At 43.3% G+C, this 19558-nt stretch overlaps 1 protein-coding gene across 1 annotated transcript in view; it reads left to right on the top strand.

The window, feature by feature from the left end:
- Positions 1–19558, top strand: part of DNAAF9 (dynein axonemal assembly factor 9) — a 148211-nt gene that overhangs the window by 92299 nt on the left and 36354 nt on the right. Inside the window, exons 23-27 of the mRNA XM_050943301.1 lie at positions 2694–2779; positions 3082–3180; positions 3464–3578; positions 4063–4151; positions 5821–5979. Coding sequence (XP_050799258.1) covers positions 2694–2779; positions 3082–3180; positions 3464–3578; positions 4063–4151; positions 5821–5979 — 548 coding nt within the window. The remainder of the gene's footprint in view (positions 1–2693; positions 2780–3081; positions 3181–3463; positions 3579–4062; positions 4152–5820; positions 5980–19558) is intronic.

The following is a 19558-nucleotide window of genomic DNA, read 5'->3' as shown; positions in this document are numbered from 1 at the left end:
TCCCAATGTCCCCTTCCAATGTTGGTTTAATTTGTGATATTCCCAATCCCCAGCAACCCAGAAATCATGAGTTGTCTTGTTTCTCTGGTTCCAGATTAGTAGTTTAACTAGTTACTAGCCAGATCATGTTGGTTAGTTAAACTTATCCTTATAGGAATCCTGAAGAAGTAGAGAAGCTTTCCTTATGAAAGAGGAGTCATAAATCCTGGAAAAAGTTTTGAAGATCCTTTTAAATTTGATCATTAGAATAGAAAAACTTAACTTCCTAGATGATTCAAGTAGGGGGAAAATGTATGTGTTTGAATAGCTTGTTCTTATCATTCTGTAATAGCGTCCTTTGGAAGTATACTGTACCAAGTGAGTTCTTCTACTGTTATCACTTACATTAAGAGGCGCTGATGCTTGAAATTGGAGTGGTTTGTTGCATATTTCTGGTTATACACTTATGGATCATGATCCTAGGAGGTCTTTAAAGAAGATAAAAGCTTCACTTGTTTAGATTTAATACTGCCAAGTACCCCTTCAATTGATAGTCTCACCCACAAAGTAGATTGTACTGGAAAGTGTGGAGAAGGCTGTGTTTCATAAGGGGCATTTTATAATCATTGCATATTTAGGTGCCGAGTCTGGCAGGACAGTCTGAGGATTTTAAGTAGGCCATTGAAATTCTCCAGTAGGACATTAACACTTCAAAAAAAGAGTAATATGTTGTCTTCAATAATAATGTCATAGGTTTTAATTTTATTGTATGCATTAGGATTTCAAAGTAAAAAGCATCAAGTGCTGAGATGCCGAATTGTTGTTGCAAGATTGTCCTCTTGTCTCATCTTTTTATGTCTCAGCAATTTATACTGAAAGTGTGACTGTAGGTGTTGCCTTTACTTAAAAAGAGGATGGAAAGACCTTAAAATCTTCTGTAACGTCTGCTCCTGATTCCTCTAAATCTGACTTCTGGGAACACAGTGCCATTCATAGTAGCATGACTTAGATGAATAAGATTTAAGGCATTGTCTCAAAAAGTAAAATCAGGTCAACGTTACAAAACACTTGACTTTGAAGGCAATTATACATAAAATAATTTCTTATATTTGCCTTGGGATCGAAGAAACTTTTGGGAAGTGTTGAAAACAATGTTAGTCTCATGGTCTGCTGTGATCTAAAGGTTGCAGTTATTACTTCTTTTTGCACCATTTTGTCCTGTTGAACCAAACCAGTCCAGTGCGTTATGTACCATATTTGAATTACCACTGGAAGCAAAGGAAATGTAGAGCTTCCTCCTTCTGTTTCAGGAGTTTAATATGATTATTCTGTCATAACAGCGCATGTGTTTGTGGGATTTTCACTGATTAAAAAAACAAGCTTAGAGCTCTGCAACTGTTTAAATATCCCCTGTTGCTCAATGCAATTCAATGTTATCCAGGCAGTAGGCATTGAGTCTTGCATCTTTTATCAGTGCAGAAGCCATTAATGTGAACTCTTCTGCCTTTTCATACCACTATCCATTTTAGAGTCTCCTCTGGTTTAAGGAAGCAGAAGACGCCTATATTCACAGATAGATCTGATGGAATGGTATGGATGTCCTATATCTGCACATCTCTTGCGATGCTATAGACTCTAGAGGACTATAGAGTTCCCTCCTTTTGTACTAGGAACTACATTCTCAGAAAGAAGGCTTAGGCACTCTTCTTTTGAAAGTTGCAGGACTTCATTCCTAAAGGAAGTGTGTACATATCCAATTCCTGTCTTGCTGCAAGAAGTTGGATTGTAAATACTTCCTACTTTCATTGCTAATGAGCATTAAGTATGACATGACTTGTGTAATTAATTATATTGTGTTTTAACTGTGAATGGTGCTGCATTAGGTGAGAGACTATTTCACATAAAAGTATGATAGAGCTATATCATAGAACCATTTCTCAACGTCCTTGAGATGTGCATTATTCACTGGCATAGTTTAGCAGCATTGGGGTTGAAAAGGAGCTAACAATTGATGGCTGAAGGTAACTGTACTTCATTATGCTGGTACATCTGTTGTGAGACTGGCTTAATATCTTGAAATTAGGGGTTGCAAGTCACATTCATCCTCATTTCTCTTAGTAATGTGGATCATTGAAGACATAACTCTTAGAACTTCAATTTCAGGTAAACTTCTCTGGTTTGTCCATTTTGTATTTCACACAGTTTAGCATCCACAAGTAATGTCACAGCCCATTTTGTTTGCCATTTGGTATACAGTTGGCCCATCCTTTTTGCCTTGTCTCAGTCCCAGGGTGGTGGTAGTGGGATGCTTATTGTAAATCTCAACTCTGCATCAGGAAGCTATTTGAAATCTGTATCCATTATTTTCCTGTAATTGCATAAGTACTGTTGAACATTTATTTGGCAGTTCCCTGATTTTGTTTTGCGTATCCTACATTGGATAAACACTTTCCTTCCAAATATGTATGATTGTGACTTCTCCTGCCACTCAATTTTCTCAGTCATGGGATGGCTGGAGGTAGTTGTTTAGTGAGGAGGGTTTCTGTTTTAAAGAAAAAAGCATTCTGAGTTGGCATTATAGATAAGAGACTTAATTTCCTGTATGAAAGAAAAATACTTTAAAAAGACTCTTTGATGGTTAATATACTAATATTTCAAATGTGTGAAACCAAATGAATTCAATGTTTTGAGGCCTGTTTTTGTTTTTGTTTAAGGTTTTCTCCTTATGGCAACAGACAAACTCAGGAATATCTTTAAAGGTGGTCCAGGCAGATTTCCTATCTGTAGAACAAAAGAGATTGTAAGTTGATGTTGCTCATCTTCATGAATTCACGTGTAATAATATGTATAGTGTAGTGTGTTCTATTTAACATTCAGCCAAGTGATGTGATCTCTCAAGCACCATAGAATATTTTACAGCTGATTCACTTGAAGAACCAGAATGATGATGAAATATTAGGTGTTTTAGAGAGAGTATAAAATTATTGTTATAACTTGGCGCTAATTTTTTTACCAGAATTTACTACTTGGATATGTGGATTAAAAATAGAGGAAATTGGCAGGGTTTGTTTTGAATTAAACAAATTAGTGTCCTTATTTTAGACACTCCAATATACAGAAGCTATGTAATGCCTTGTCCTATCCTGCTGGAGAAAGATGGAGTCAACTAAAACTGGCTGCTCGCCTCCCAGAACTAGAGAGGTGAGTTGGGTTTTTTGTAATTTCAAAAGATCACATTTCCAAGCATTATTACAAAGATGTCATATTTTAAGACCTATTGTTTATCTAACCTCTTCTTAATAAATATTTTTTATGAGATGCAAATATTAATACACAGTCTAAATATTTTTCCCTCTCTGGGAGATCTCTATTAAGTTCTATATCCAGTAACATGTTTCACTCTAATCAAGTTACAGCTATTCATGTGGAGGGGAAAAATCCACATTGTCTTGATTAGAAGATAATACAACTTCACTTTTAAAAGGTTTCTGCAACACTTTGCTGTCAGCAGTATAAGTCGTGAGCCAGTAATGAGAGCACACCTTCCTATTTTGTTACAACGGTCGGAAAGCATTCCTGTTAGCAAAGCAGAAAGTAAGGTAAGAGAGCGCCGAAACAAAACCCTTAAAACAACTTTTTAAAAAATGGATAGGAAAAAAGTTGATAAAATACTGTACTTGCACCTTCACTTCTCTTGTCTGTAAAATGTAAACCAGTCTTTTGCTTTGCAAATCTGTTTTGCACTGCGTTTATTCATTAGCCCTGCATTACATGCAACTCTTTCAAAGGTTGGTTGTCCAGTCACATTCGATTAACTGTAAAATATAAAAAAGACATGTACGTGACATAGCAAAATAACTAACTACATAACCAGCGTTATATTTATAGCTGTTGTGCTCCCTTCTCTTAGTCTTCCCACTGTTTGTTGCTTTCAGTGGTGGTGTTTTGTATTTAGGATTTAAGTTTCTAGGAGCAGGGAACTTGTTTTATCTCTTTGTGAGGTGTCCAGCGTACTTCTGAGAATTTGAAGAAAAATAATAATGACAGTAATAATCATAAACATGCCTTTTACTTTTACTTTAGGTGGTTATCACTATTATAACAGGGCTTCCGGGCTGTCACTCCAGTGATCTGTGTGCTTTCCTGGTTGCTTTTAACAAAGAGTATGGAAGGTTAGTGTAGTTTTGGTTCTACTTTCTACAGCAGTCATCAAAAAAAGAAAAACGCTGGTTGATCTTTACATTTTTGTACCAAACAGTTCCTGTGATATTCAGGAAGGATGTGAAGTGATTAGGTTGCTAACCATGGATTTGAGAGGCTTGGATTCAGTTCCCTGCTCTGCCACAGACTGTATGACCATGAGCACTTCAGTTTGTCTCTGTGTGCCTCGGTTCCCTATCCTGACAGTGAGAATAATTGCACTTTGTTACCTCACAAGGATGTTGTGAGGACTTGTGCAGTAAAAATCCTGAGGGACTTAGATTCCAAAGTAATGGCAGGCGGGGATGTGTGTGTGCGTGTCATATAAGTATCTTAGGTAGTTAAATATTATTCTACATTAAGAATGGGAATACCACAGATACCACAAGAAAGTTTAATTCAAATGGCCAGTTGTGACTACTGTATGTCCATTTGTTTCAGTTCTCCAAGACTGTTCAATTCTTCTACAGGATTAGCAGTATCTCCAAAAGGGGCAGATGAAACATTAGATGTTAGGCTAAAGTGACTGGTCCCTTAGTGATTTTCTTTGTCAGCACTTTGAGAGAACAGGTAGAGAGATTTCATTGCTTGTTTTCTCTGGTGGTGAGTCTTAAAGCAAATATAACTCATCTTTTGTGTAAGAGGTGAGAATATATTTGAAATCTAGCTAAAATATTGTTTTTAAATGTACAATCTGCTTTAAACATGGTTTCGTTTTTGTGGTGTTTTGCCAGACCAGAGAGAATATGTATCACTTCTACCAGCATATGGAGATGGGAAAGAATCGTTTTAGAATTTTATCTTGTTTGAGTACTCAGCTCTGTACGAGATCGAAGAAACAAACCCCTTTTTCTTTCCTCAAAAATCTTATAATCTAAAAATCTGGAATGTAGTCTCCCTAGTAAGGTGGCTCCAGCAAGTATTAGGACCTGGCTGGATGGGAATTTAGCACTTATAAATTTTCAAGTAATTCGCTGTTCTGAGCCAAGTGTAAAAATAAATGGTGGGGTTTTCTGTGTGGCTTGTTTTGGGCCTTTTTATTTAAAGTTTGCATACAAAAAAACAAAGCTCCCATTGTCAGCTCTGAGTGGGGAGACTCCTGCTGTCAACTGAAACTTTCTTAAAAAGTCTGCTTGGCCCACACAAAGTTGGGCTTGGGCTTGGGTTTGGGTTTATATGGCCCTCCTTTGTGATAAGGTTGGGTACCAATGGAATAAGTGACACTGGTACTTGAAGTAAAATTTAGTTAATTGTTAATATATGTTTTTTATTTTTTTCACAAAATGCAAAAACTAAAAATTGTCTGTTTTTCTGTGGCAAAGGGATTTCTAGGATGTCTGCTCGTAATCACTCAATTTTATTACTAACACAATCAAAACTACTCTGGCACATTGTTTTGAAGATGCTATTTGACCTTCTTTCATATCAAAGAAGCCATTGACAGCAGTTTAGAAACAGTAGGCTGAAAAGACAAGCCCAAGTTAATTTCTCCTTTTTGTGGGATCAGAAATAGGGAATTTCTGTGTACTGGTCACAAATTTATTTTCGATGGCCATGACGTCAAAGGAGAAGAACAGAAATAATGTGTATAAAGAACAAAACAGAATTGAATTGATATCTCACTCAGTTTGATTATTTCAGGTGGGTTGTTTATCGGCAAACTATGGATAGCCCTGAATGTTTCAGTGCTGCCCACTTTCAGCGTTACCTTTCAAGTGTTCTTGAGTCCCAGCAGAACCGCAGCGCACGTCAATCCAGTTACAGTAGAAAGAAAATGAGGCTGTTGGTGGTCTTGCAAGGGTAAGTCTTTCAAATGTTAGACAAGTAGTTTCTACAATAGATTCTTCTCTTCTATTCTCATAAGTATTTCAAGGATCACCATCACTGCTTAGTAGTTCTGTTAAACACAATAAGATGGATCTTCAGGAGAGTACACCGCTCTCAGTTCTGCTCTTCAGATCTCCTAGGTTAAGCTATTTTGTAATTTGTAATTTCTGCTTGCCTTCACTGGAAGAAGGTATTCATAAAATAATGAGTCTTGGGTCATATTCTGACAACAGTCAGACATGGCTTTGGCCTTACCCCCTCCGGTAACCTGTTGAAGTGTCTGGAGCCCTTAATAGAGAATACTTGACCTTTGGCCCTCACAGACTTCATCCTGAGTACTGATGGTAGTGTGTTTCTAGTGCAGCGCTGCTTTTTTAATGGGTCATGATAGCGAGGCACTTATCTTCCAGAAACTGACGAGAATGCATTATCTTGATATCTCACACCCTCCCCTTAATCCCACTTCACATATGGTGGCCAACTAAAGGTACTGATCTCAATTTTGAAAGCCCTTGATTTTTTGGGGACCTGAGGTAAATCTTATGAATTACTTTTAGAACTGCAGATGGAAGTTACTGTAGCTGCTATAGCATTGTTTAGTTTCTGGAGCAACAACTGTTGTATTTACTGTATGCATCCAAGTGTCACAAAATACTTCTCTATATTACCCAGTAGATATCGTTTATTGTAGAGAAGAAAACAATAAGGTACAGCAAAAATGTACAACAGCTTTGTGCATCATGCAGAAAAGCTTGTCAGCTGAGCAAACATCCTACTTTTCACAATTAGTTTTATGTTTGAAGGTTAAGATACTGAAAATGTTTGGAAAATATCAATAGGGTGGAGTACCATCCCATTCCTCTTCAAGGGAAAACCTCTTGTGTGGAAAATTACTTAAAAGCCTTAAAGGTTTTTGCTAGACTTCAATTTTGAGTGTCTTGAAAATATTTAATTTCAGGAAGTAAGATGTAGTTTAATTCTTTGAATACCACAGCTAGATCTTCCTTTGGAAAAGCATTGTAAAGATATTCTGAACAAGCCGTGCAGAAGGATTTCTATTAAATAATTTCAGGGTTTTGTGATCTAAATAAGCCATTCATTTTTTTTTTCCTCAGTGTGAACATAAAGGTAAAATTTCTGTGAGTGAGATTTTAAACCCAAAAATAGATCAATGTTAACTATAAGAACTGTTGTTCTTCCCTTTGCATGTGTTGCAGCTGATATTAATATACATATATAATGTGTGTGGTGTAATTTGTTATAGTGTCTTAATATACCAAGTGAGGTGAAGGCCTTGTCTACGTGAACATTTTGTTCTTCTTAGAGTACTTGCTCATATCGATTCCAATTTAGGTGTGCACGCGCTGTGTGCACATTCGTTGGAAGATTTTTATCCTAGCAACACTCGGTGGGTCGGCTGGGTCGCCCCATGGAGTGGCGCCATTATGGTGCCGGATATATACCCCTGCCGACCCATCGCCCCTTCAGTTCCTTCTTACCGCCCATGATGGTCATTGGAACTGTGGAGCGTTGATCTCTGCTTCCCTAGCTTTCCTCATGTTTTCTCTATAGATAGTTGTAGATATGGTTAGTTTTTAGTTGTCTGTGTATAGATAGTGTGTATCGTTGTTGGGGGATCGAGGATTATCCCCTTTTCTGCACCCTGGTGCCGGGGCTCATGCCCAGGTCACCAGGTTTCAAACCGTGCTTGGCATGCCTCAAGCCGATGCCAGTGGGCGATCCCCATGACTCCTGCGTGAAGTGACTCAGGGAATCCCACCTCCCTAATAAGTGCTGCATTTGTAAGGCCTTTAAGCCTAGGACAAAGAAGGAGCGGGACTTGCATTTGAAGCAGCTCCTCATGGAGGTGGCACTTAGCCCTGCGCCCTCATTACCGAGTGCTGAACAAACTTCTTCAGTCCGAAGCGCTCCTTCGGTCCTAGAATGTTCTGGTACCGCAAAAGAACCTCTGCCAGAGGTCCCGGTACCACTCCCCGGTTCCGTCCCGTGACCAGTCAGCTCGAGACATGACACCTGCTCAAGGACTCTTGTTGTACAGACAAAACTACACAGGATCTTTTCAGGGGGTAAGACAAAGATGTCACATTTATTATGATGATGATCTGATTTATGACCAATAACTAATATCTTATTCCTTACACAGACGTGCACGCACACACGCGCACGCACGCACACTGCATAGTTACCAGTCCTGGACATAGTTTGAGTTCGTGGCTTGATTTTGCAGTTGAGTTCTTAGCTTGTGGCCAGGAAAGCTGGGCACAACGACGAGCTGAGCTCTCTGTTGGGCCTGCACCGATGCCCTTCCTTGTTGGCAGCAGAATGTTACCCCCCCAAAGTCTTCCATCTCACCCATCCTTTTTGTAGGCTTTAGTTTGAATCCAGACTCTCTAGGTCTTGCTGTGTCACGCTGCCTCTGAGTTTGGTGATTGATCACCTGTCAATTGCAGCGTGACTTTCAGCCTGGGACTTGGCTTAGATCTTCCTTCTATTGTACCTTTTCTTTTTAGAGTGGACTTTTCTTACTTTGTTAGGGCTCTTGTCTGCATCTTCAGCCTTTGGTGTTTGAACTTTATTTCATCAGGACAGGCTGGAGCTGGAGGTTGATACCGTCATCCATACATACCTCATTCACACATCTAAACTAACTAATAAGATTACAGCAGGATTTGCAAAATGAAGGTTGGAGGAAGCTTTTATAAAATAGAGTGAGCTTTTTAAAATGGGGTTTGAATTACAATATGGCAAACAATGAACAGAAGTTACAATGTAGGCAAGTGTAGTGGATGGCAAACAGTGAACAGAAGTTATACTGATAAAGTGAAAAATTAAAAACAGTTTATCAGTTCTACACTATCAGCCCCCTCTTGGCCTTCAAGACACATTTCAGCATCGTCTCAGACGGGGAGCGGGTATTACACCCAAGGTCATGATACAGAGGCAGCCAGTTACACCAATGCGGAGAGTCAGGATCCTGACCAAGGCCCCCCTCAGTGGTCCTTCTGGACACCTTGGGCATACCATCAGGCCCAAGGTGATCCCTCAGCTGCACCACGGTCAACCCCCTCAGAACACCATGTATCGGATGCAACTGTGAGCCGTCCTCCCCCTACGGGCACAGATGACGATGCTGTCTAGCTGATGGACGCCCAGGCCTCACCTATGCCTGACACCAGTCTCCAGGACCCTCGCCAGTAGGAGCCTCTCCAGGACTCCCTTGTCCCTGGCCTTTCCTCCTCCTCATCACCTGATGAGGCAGTGGCAGGCACATCCTCCTCTGGCCCTCCTCCAATGGACTTGAGGGCTCACCAAGATCTTCTGCGACGGATGGTGCAGAATATGAATTTGCAAGTGGAGGAGGTGCCAGAGATAGAAGACCCGGTGGTGGACATTTTATCAGTGGAGGCCCCTACCAGAGTTGCCCTGCCTTTTATCCACACTATCCAAGCCAATGAAGATATGATCTGGCAGTCTCCAGCCTCTATTCCTCCCACTGCCAGAGGGGTGGAGAGGAAATATATGGTGCCATACAAGGGTTATGAGTATTTGTATGTGCTTCCTCACCCTTGCTCCTTGGTGGTGCAGTCTGTTAATGAGCGTGAACGTCATGGCCAGCAAGCTCCTGCCCCCAAGTCCAAAGAGGCTAGGCTCCTTAACTTGTTTGGCCACAAGATTTACTCGGCGAGGGGCCTCCAGCTTAGGGTAGCTAACCAACAAGTTCTCCTGAGCAGATATAATTATAACACGTGGACCTCCATGGGGAAGTTTATGGAGCTTATTCCCCAGGAGTCCTGTCAAGAATTGATGGCCCTGCTGGAAGAAGGGAAAAAGGTGGCGAGAACCTCCCTCCAAGCATCCTTGGATGCAGCTGATTCTGCAGCCAGAACTCTGACTTCAGGAGTGGTGATGAGATGCATTTCCTGGCTCCTGGTGTCCAGCCTTCCACCTGAGCTGCAGCAGACAATACAAGACTTGCACTTTGAAGGCCAGGGGCTATTCTCCGAAAAAACTGACCCCAGGCTTCAAAGCCTAAAGGACAATAGAATAATTATGCGCTCTTTGGGGATGCACACCCCAGTAACCCAGCGCAGACCCTTCCGCCCCCAGTCTCAACGCACCTACCCCATCCCTTGGCCACAACAGGATTTTGCTAGAAGACGTGACAGGGGTAACCGCAGGAGGCAGTCTGGTCCCCCAGGGGGTTAGAATCAGGGTCACCCTAAACCACTGGCAGGGCCTAAACAAAACTTTTGAAGGTGCGCCCGAGGGCGGAGCACCAGTCTCTTTCCCGGATCCTTCTCCACCCTTCTGCAACCACGTCTCCTATCTCCTCCCTGCGTAGTCCCGCCTGACCTCAGATCATTGGGTCCTACGCATGGTGGAATTGGGATACCAACTTCAGTTTATTTTGCCCCCACCCTCCCTCCACGTCCCTCTTCAGGGACCCCTCTCATGAGCAATTCCTCCTACAGGAGGTTCAGATGTTCCTAACTGTTGGAGCTTTAGAAGAGGTACCAAAAGACATGAGGGGCAAGGGGTTTTACTCCCGCTACTTCCTAATTCCCAAAGCAAAGGAAAGTCTGAAACGGATCCTAGACCTGCAGGGACTCAACAAATTCGTGGTAAAGTTGAAGTTCCGCATGATATCCCTGGGGACCATCATCCCATCTCTGGATCCGGGAGACTGGTACGCTGCCCTCGATATGAAGAATGCATATTTCCACATCGCGATTTACCCACCACACAGGCAATACCTTCGCTTTGTGGTCAACCAACAGCACTTTCAATTTGCGGTCCTTCCGTTCGGCCTCTTTACGGCCCCACGAGTTTTTACAAAATGCATGGCTGTCATCGTGGTCTCCCTCCGTCATCGTTGAGTACAAGTCTTCCCGTACCTAGACGACTGGCTCATTTGGGGACCCTCGGAGATGCAAGTGCGCCATCATGTGCATCTCGTCAGAGATCTCTTCACACAGCTCGGCCTGATGCTCAACATCAAGAAGTCCACTCTGGTACCCACACAGAGAATAGACTTCATTGAAGCGATCCTAAACTCCAATCTCGCCAGAGCTTGCCTACCACAGCCTCATTTTCAGGCTATGGCAATGGAATTCAAGGCCTCCACAGCTTTCCAACGTCGTCGGTTCACATGTGTCTCGGTCTCTTGGGCCACATGGCCGCCTGCACTTTTGTGACCAAACACACCAGACTGCGCCTCCGTCCACTTAAGACTTGGCTTTCCTCAGTGTACCGCCTGGGCCGCAACAGCCTGGAAACGATTCTCACTGTTCCCAAGGACATCTTAGGCTCCTTGACTTGGCTGAATCTCTCCCTGGTCTGTGCAGGGATGCTTTTCCATGCACCACAACCTTCAATAGCTCTGACCACAGATGCGTCATCTCTAGGTTGGGGCGCTCCCCTCACGGGTCTCCATACACAAGGCCTCTCGTCGGCACAAGAAGTGACCCTACACATCAACGTGAGGGAGCTGAGGGCCGTTTGTGTAGCGTGTCAAGTGTTTGGAGAACATCTCCAAGGTCGTTGTGTTACAGTGTTCATGGACAACGCAACGGCCATGTTTTACATAAACAAGCAGGGCAGAGCACTCTCCTCCCTCCTTTGTCAGGACGCCGTACAGCTCTGGGAGTTTTGTATAGGCAGCTCAGTTGATCTGGTAGCTTCCTTTCTCCCAGGAGTTCACAACACCCTGGAGGATCACCTCAGCAGATCCTTCCTAGCTCACGAGTGGTCGATTCGTCTGGATGTTATCCATTTCATTTTCTGGAAGTGGAGATTTCCCCACATAGACCTCTTCCCCTCTCACTAGAATTGGAAGTGTCACGTGTTCTGCTCCTTCCAGGGACGCTCCCGGGGCTCCCTCTTGGACGCATTTCTGATAGCATGGAAAGACCATCTCCTCTGTGCCTTTCCACCGTTCCCATTGGTCCACAAGGTCCTACTCAAGCTCCGCAGAGACGAGACCTACTTAATCCTGATTGCTCCAGCGTGGCCGAGACAGCACTGGTACACCACGTTGCTCAACCTGTCGGTGACTGACCCAATTCCCCTACCACTCTGGCCGGATCTCATAACTCAGGAACACAGCAGACTTCACCACCCAGACCTGCAGTCCCTCCATCTCACAGCATCGATGCTGCATAGCTAAGTCAATCCGAGCTGCATTGCTCCACTGCGGTTCAACAGGTGCTCCTGGGTAACAGGAAGCCGTCCACTAGGTCGACGTACCTGGCCAAGTGGAAGCGTTTCTCCTGCTGGTGCGCTCAGCGTGATGCTGTCCCCACTCAGTTAACAGTCCCCACTGTCCTGGAATACCTCTGGTCCTTGAAGCAGCACGACCTAGCAGTCTCCTCCATAAAGATGCACCTGGCAGCCATCTCTGCTTTCTATCCAGGGGAGAACGGGCGTTCAGTCTTTTCTAACCCTGTGGTTATCAGATTCCTCAAGGGCTTGGAGCGCTTGTAGCCGCAGATTCAGCGTCCGTCCCTGACAAGGGACTTCAGTCTAGTTCTATCCAGACTCATGGGTGCCCCCTTTGAGCTGCTGGCCACCTGCTCGCTGCTGTACCTTTCCTGGAAGACAGCTTTCCTCTTCACCATTGCATCAGCAAGGCGAGTGTTGGAACTTCGGGCCCTCACAGCAGACCCCCGCTTATACGATGTTTCATAAGGACAAGGTATGGCTGCGACCTCACCCCGCATTCCTCCCTAAGGTAGTATCTGCTTTCTTCGTCAACCAGTACATCTTTCTCCTGGTCTTCTTCCCAAAACCACATTCCTCACGTTGGGAGCAACAGTTGCATTCCCTAGATGTTCGTAGGGCTCTCGCCTTTTACATCGAGAGAACAAATCCCTTTCGAAAGACTCCTCAATTCTTTGTAGCAGTAACAGACCGGATGAAGGGCCTTCCGGTCTCCTCACAACGAATTTCATCTTGGGTGATGTCTTGCATCCGTGCCTGTTATGACTTGGCTCACATTCCAGTTGGCCAACTTGCAGCCCATTCTATGCGGGCCCAAGCTTCATCTGCTGCCTTCCTGGCCCACGTACCCATCCAGGAGATCTGTCAGGCAGCTACCTGGTCATCTGTGCACACCTTTGTGTCACACTATGCATTGGTGCAATGGTCCAGAGATGACGCGGCATTTGGTTCAGCAGTGTTACATTCTGCAACATCTCACTCCGACCCCACCGCCTAGACAAGGCTTGGGAGTCACCTAAATTGTAATCGGTACGAGCAAGCACTCGAAGAAGAAAAGACGGTTACTCATTTTTGTGACTGTTTGTTCTTTGAGATGTGTTGCTCATATCCATTCCAAACCCTCCTTCCCCTCTGTTGGAATAGCCAGCAAGAAGGAACTGAAGGGGCGATAGGTCGGCAGGGGTATATATCTGGTGCCATAATGGCGCCACTCCAGGGGGCGACCCAACCAACCCACCGAGTGTTGCTAGGGTAAAAATCTTCCTATGAACGTGCACACGGTGCGCACACACCTAAACTGGAATGGATATGAGCAACACATCTCGAAGAACAGTTACAAAGGTGAGTAACCATCGTTTCTCTGCAAGCTGTTGTGTGAATCTACCCCACACTAGTCTATGTACCAACTGTCCATGTGTACCATTCTGAAGCACACTGACAGTTCATTAGTGTGTTTTGATCTACCCTGCTTTGAAACAGGAGTACATTAAAGTGCGTTAATGAACAGATAGCGCATGTCAGCAGAGTCCATATGGACCGTTAGTGCACAGCAGGCTAATGTGTGGTAGATTCATAGACCGGCTTGAAGAAAACTAAATGTTCATGGAGACAAACCTGAGTTGTATTTGCTATGAGAACCGTAATTTAGGATTTCAGTTGCTTCTGCCAGTTCTGGCTCGCTGGCGCCCTCTGGCGTTGAGTTTGAAGATGTGGTTGCACTTGCTGGTGCTGGTTGCTGTTCCAGTTCCGGGCCTGGGACTGGAGATGCTGTGGCTGTTTCAGTGGTAGGCATGGAATCCGGGTCCACTACCTCTGTCTGGGTCTCTGGTAACACAGACGGGGCCTCTGTGGACGGTTCAGGAACAGGAATGGGTCTGGAAGCTTGCCTGGTTTGGCTACGTGTAACCATTCCCACTCTCTTGGCCCGCCTCACCTGGTTGGCCAAGTCTTCCCCCAGTAGCATGGGGATAGGATAATTGTCATAGACTGCAAAAGTCCACATTCCTGACCAGCCTTTGTACTGGACAGGCAGTTGAGCTGTAGGCAAGTCTACAGCTTGTGACATGAAGGGGTAAATTGTAACTTTGGCCTTTGGGTTGATAAATTTGGGGTCAACGAAGGATTGGTGGATAGCTGACACTTGTGCCCCCGTGTCTCTCCACGCAGTAACCTTCTTTCCGCCCACTCTCAAATTTTCCCTTCGCTCCAAGGGTATTTGAGAGGCATCCGGGCCTGGGGATCTTTGGTGTGATGGTGGTGTAATGAATTGCACTCGCATGGTGTTCTTGGGACACTTGGCCTTGATATGTCCCAGTTCATTACACTTAAAGCATCTTCCATCTGATGGGTCACTGGGCCGAGGTGAGTTACTGGAGACTGGTGAGGTTGAAGGGTAGGGTATCTGTGGCTTTACTTGGGTGGTATGTGGGGTCTTTGGCTGTCCTCGGTTGTAGGGTTTAGGGTCTGTGTGCCCCCTGGGGTAATCGTTCCCCTTGACAGTAGCTTTCTTGCTTTCTGCCAGTTCCATCCATTTGGCTCCAATCTCCCCCGCCTCAGCGATATCTTTGGGGTTTCCATCTTGTATGTACCGTGTGATGTCTTCAGGAACACCATCCAAGAACTGCTCCATTTGTATGAGGAGGTTCAGTTCTTCCAAGGTTTGAATGTTGTTTCCTGTTATCCAGGCCTCATAGTTTTTTGCAATGTAGTAGGCGTGTTTGGGAAATGACACCTCTGGTTTCCACTTTTGGGTTCTGAAGCGCCGACGGGCATGATCTGGGGTTATCCCCATTCTGTATCTGGCCTTAGTTTGAAAAAGTTTATAGTCATTCATTTGCAGCTTAGGCATTTCAGCTGCCACCTCTGCTAAAGGTCCACTGAGCTGTGACCTCAATTCTACCATGTACTGGTCTTCGGGGATGTTGTACCCAAGACAGGCTCTTTCAAAATTTTCCAAGAAGGCCTCGGTGTCATCACCTGCCTTGTAGGTGGGAAATTTCCTGTGCTGTGGAGCAATAATGGGCGCCGGGTTGTTAGGGTTGGCTGGCACAGGCAGCCCAGCTTTTGCCAACTCCAGTTCATGTTTTCTCTGTTTTTCCTTCTCTTCATTCTCTTTTTGTTGTTTTTCCATTTCTTTTTGGTGCTTTTCCATTTCTCGGCGGTGGGCCAACTCTTCTTTTGCTTGTTTCCTTCGGTAGGCCACCTCTTCTTCTTCTAGTTTTCTTTTGTGTGCTGCCTCCTTGGCTGCCTCTTTGGCTGCCTGTTCTCTTTGGTAGGCTGCCTGTTCTCTTTGGTAGGCTGCCTCTTTGATCTGTTCTTCTCTTTCTTTCATCTCCATCTCTTTTTGTTTTATTTCCAGTTGTCGCCTGTGTTCAGCTTCTTTGATTTGTGCTTCGGCGTCAATTTTTGCCTTAGAAGTCATGGTTCCTGTTTTCTTGTGTTGGGGTGCCCTCCGGTGTTTATCTTCTGAACTGCAGGTTCTGTTGCCTCCTGGAGTCTGCCTAGCAACAGTGCTTTTTTCCTTTTCTCTCTCTAGCTAATGTTCAATGAAGGGAAACCAGAAAAACCACTTTATTTGCATGCATATAAGTGCTGGTACTTGCCTCCTAATGGGAGGGCTATTGCATGACAAAAGACCCTCAACAGTCTCTTAATGGCTTCTCGCTTAACATGCAAGCCACAAACTGCCAGAGAGAGCAGAAAAAAAAATTCTCTCTGGTTCCCTTTTAAAACCAACTGTTTCTCTCTGCTAAAAAGCCCTTAGCAGAGAAAAGAAAAATATAATATTCCTACTGGCTTCTGGATTCTGTCTATATCCCACTCACTGCCACCATGTAATAACCTTAGTCCCAGATTTGGACCTTAGCGTCCAAAATATGGGGGTTAGCATGAAATCCTCCAAGCTTAGTTACCTGCTTGGACCTGGTACCTGCTGCCACCACCCAAAAAATTAGAGTGTTTTGGGGCACTCTGGTCCCCCTGAAAAACCTTCCCTGGGGACCCCAAGACCCAAATCCCTTGAGTCTCACAACAAAGGGAAATAATCCTTTTTCCCTTCCCCCCTCCAGGTGCTCCTGGAGAGATACACAGACACAAGCTCTGTGAATCCAAACAGAGTGAATCTCCCTCTCTGTTCCCAATCCTGGAAACAAAAAGTACTTTCCTATTCCCCCAGAGGGAATGCAAAATCAGGCTAGCAATCCAACACACAGATCTCCCCGATTCCTTCCTCCCACCAATTCCCTGGTGAGTACAGACTCAATTTCCCTGAAGTAAAGAAAAACTTCAACAGGTCTTAAAAGAAAGCTTTATATAAAAAGAAAGAAAATTACATACAAATGTTCTCTCTGTATTAAGATGATACAACACAGGGTCAGTTGCTTAAAAGAATATTGAATAAACAGCCTTATTCAAAAAGAATACAAATCAAAGCACTCCAGCACTTATATTCATGCAAATACCAAAGAAAAGAAACCATAGAACTTACTATCTGATCTCTTTGTCCTTACACTTAGAAACAGAAGATTAGAAAGTAGAACTACTTCTCCAAAGCTCAGAGAAAGCAGGCAGACGACAAAAGACTCAGACACTCAAATCCCTCCACCCAAAGTTGAAAAAATCCGGTTTCCTGATTGGTCCTCTGGTCAGGTGCTTCAGGTGAAAGAGACATTAACCCTTAGCTATCTGTTTATGACACATGTCTCTTGCATTTAAAAAAATCTCAACCTTTAACTTAAATTTGCGTAACTCAAGAAACAGATAAATCCACACGTTTGTTTTTATTTCATTAGTTCTTGTTCAGGTAAATACACATGTGAACATGCAACAGTTTTTGCTGTTGAATGTTCTCATAGACTTTAAGGTCAGAAGGGACCATTATGATCATCTAGTCTGACCTCCTGCACAATGCAGGCCACAGAATCTCACCCACCCACTCCTGTAACAAACTCCTAACCAATGTCTGAGTTATTGAAGTCCTCAAATTGTGGTTTGAAGACCTCAAGCTGCAGAGAATCCTCCAGCAAGTGACCCGTTCCTGACGCTGCAGAGGAAGGCGAAAAACCTCCAGGGCCTCTGCCAATCTTCCCTGGAGGAAAATTCCTTCCTGACCCCAAATATGGCGATCAGTTAAACCCTGAGCATGTGAGCAAGACTCACCAGCCAGCACCCAGGAAATAATTCTCTGTAGTAACTCAGATCCCACCCATCTAACATCCCATCACAGACCATTGGGCATATTTACCTGCTAATAATCAAAAATGAATTAATTGCCAGAATTAGGCTATCCCATCATACCGTCCCCTCCATAAACGTATCAAGCATAGTCTTGAAGCCAGATATGTCTTTTGCCCCCACTACTCCCCTTGGAAGGCTGTTCCAGAACTTCACTCCTCTGATGGTTAGGAACCTTCGTCTAATTTCAAGTCTAAACTTCCTGATGGCCAGTTTATATCCATTAGTTCTTGTGTCCACATTGGTACTAAGCCTAAATAATTCCTCTCCCTCTGATATTTATCCCTCTGATATACTTAGAGACCAGTCGTATCCCCCCTCAACCTTCTTTTGGTTAGGCTAAACAAGCCAAGCTCTTTGAATCTCCTTTCGTAAGACAGGTTTTCCATTCCTCGGATCATCCTAGTATCCCTTCTCTGTACCTGTTCCAGTTTGAATTCATCCTTCTTAAACATGGGAGACCAGAACTGCACACAATATTCCAGATGAGGTCTCACCAGTGGCTTGTATAACGGTACTAAGACCTCCTTTTCTTTACTGGAAATATCTTGCCCGATGCATCTCAAGACCAAATTAGCTTTTTTCACAGTCATATCACATTGGTGGCTCATAGACATCCTGTGGTCAGCCAATACTTCCAACTGATGTGTCCCCAATTTATAACTAAAATTCTTGTTATTAATCCCTAAATGCATGACCTTGCACTTTTTACTATTTAATTTCATCCTATTACTATTACTCCAGTTTACAAGGTCACCTTGATCTTCCTGTATGACATCCCAGTCCTTCTGTATGTTAGCAATACTGCCCAGTTGTGTGTCATCAGCTGACTTTATTAGCAGATCCCCACTTTTTGTGCCAAGGTCAGTAATAAAAAGATTAAATAAGATTGGTCCCAAAACCGATTCCTGAGGAACTCTACTAGTAACCTCCTTCCAGCCTGAGTGTTCACCTTTCAGTATGACCCGTTGTAGTCTCCCCTTTAACCATTTCCTTATCCACCTTTCAATTTTCATGTTGATACCCATCTTTTCCAATTTAATAACTCCCCATGTGGACCCATATCAAATACCTTACTGGAATCAAGGTAAATTACATCCAAAACCAAATCTAAAATGTCATCCCCTCATACTCTCTGTGATCCAGAGCGGATTGTGCCCTGCAGAGCATGCAAACTCTGAAATTCTGGTTTAGAACTGGTGGTGAAGAACAAAACCATATTCAGTTAAAACTGTTGCAGGAATTTTAAGTAGGCCTTGGTCAAGTTCAATTTCATGTAAATATGCCTAGTCATGTGGGGGAAAAGCTATTAGATCTTTAATGAACATGAGTGGATAGAATCTCTTTTTTTATATACATTATCTTAAAGATGACCACTTCAACAGCACACATTAACACCATGGTGGGAGGTGGTCAGTCTTGAATCAGAAGGATTTGCCAAAAGTCTCAAGCTGAATCTACACTAGGGAATTCTAAAAAGTTTGCAGCGTGCACTGGTAGATCTTAGACTTCCTACATTTTGTTGGGAGCTGAACTCTGGGCATCGACTAGTACAGAGAAACCCAATTGTTAATATAATTTGAGGACTTTTTTTAATGCCAGTAAAAGAGAGGATAAATTATAATTTGCCTAAAAGTAAATACTTTTCAATAAACTCAGTTGAGTTAATTTCATTTGTTTTGTTCCCATGCACTAGTACAATGTTGAGTTACAAACACAATGGAGGAATATTTCAATTCAAGTGGAATGTTTAAGTTGGAATTCTTCTTAAAGAAATGTCAGAGAAACATTTCTGTTGGCATTGGGTTTTGTACTTCCTTTCTTTACAAAACCTACAATTTGGACTTCAATAAAATGTATTGTGTTTCCTCTAAGTCTTCAGTTAACATGCACATCATTTGCAGAAGGCATAATGTGAATTTCTTCCTATCTTCTTGTTTCTGTGCCTCTTGAAAGCAGAAGTTTACACTTATGCAGTGTTAAGTTTATAATGGTGCTTTGTGCAGTAGCTGTCAGTAATTTCTGATGGCACTTCTGTTTCCTTTGTGTAAGTAAATGTCTGAATGCCTGAATTTCTTGC

This window comes from Gopherus flavomarginatus, chromosome 3 (assembly GCF_025201925.1).
Source record: "Gopherus flavomarginatus isolate rGopFla2 chromosome 3, rGopFla2.mat.asm, whole genome shotgun sequence".
In the NCBI taxonomy this organism is placed as follows: Eukaryota; Metazoa; Chordata; order Testudines; family Testudinidae; genus Gopherus; species Gopherus flavomarginatus.
This window is presented reverse-complemented; position numbering and strand designations above follow the sequence as displayed.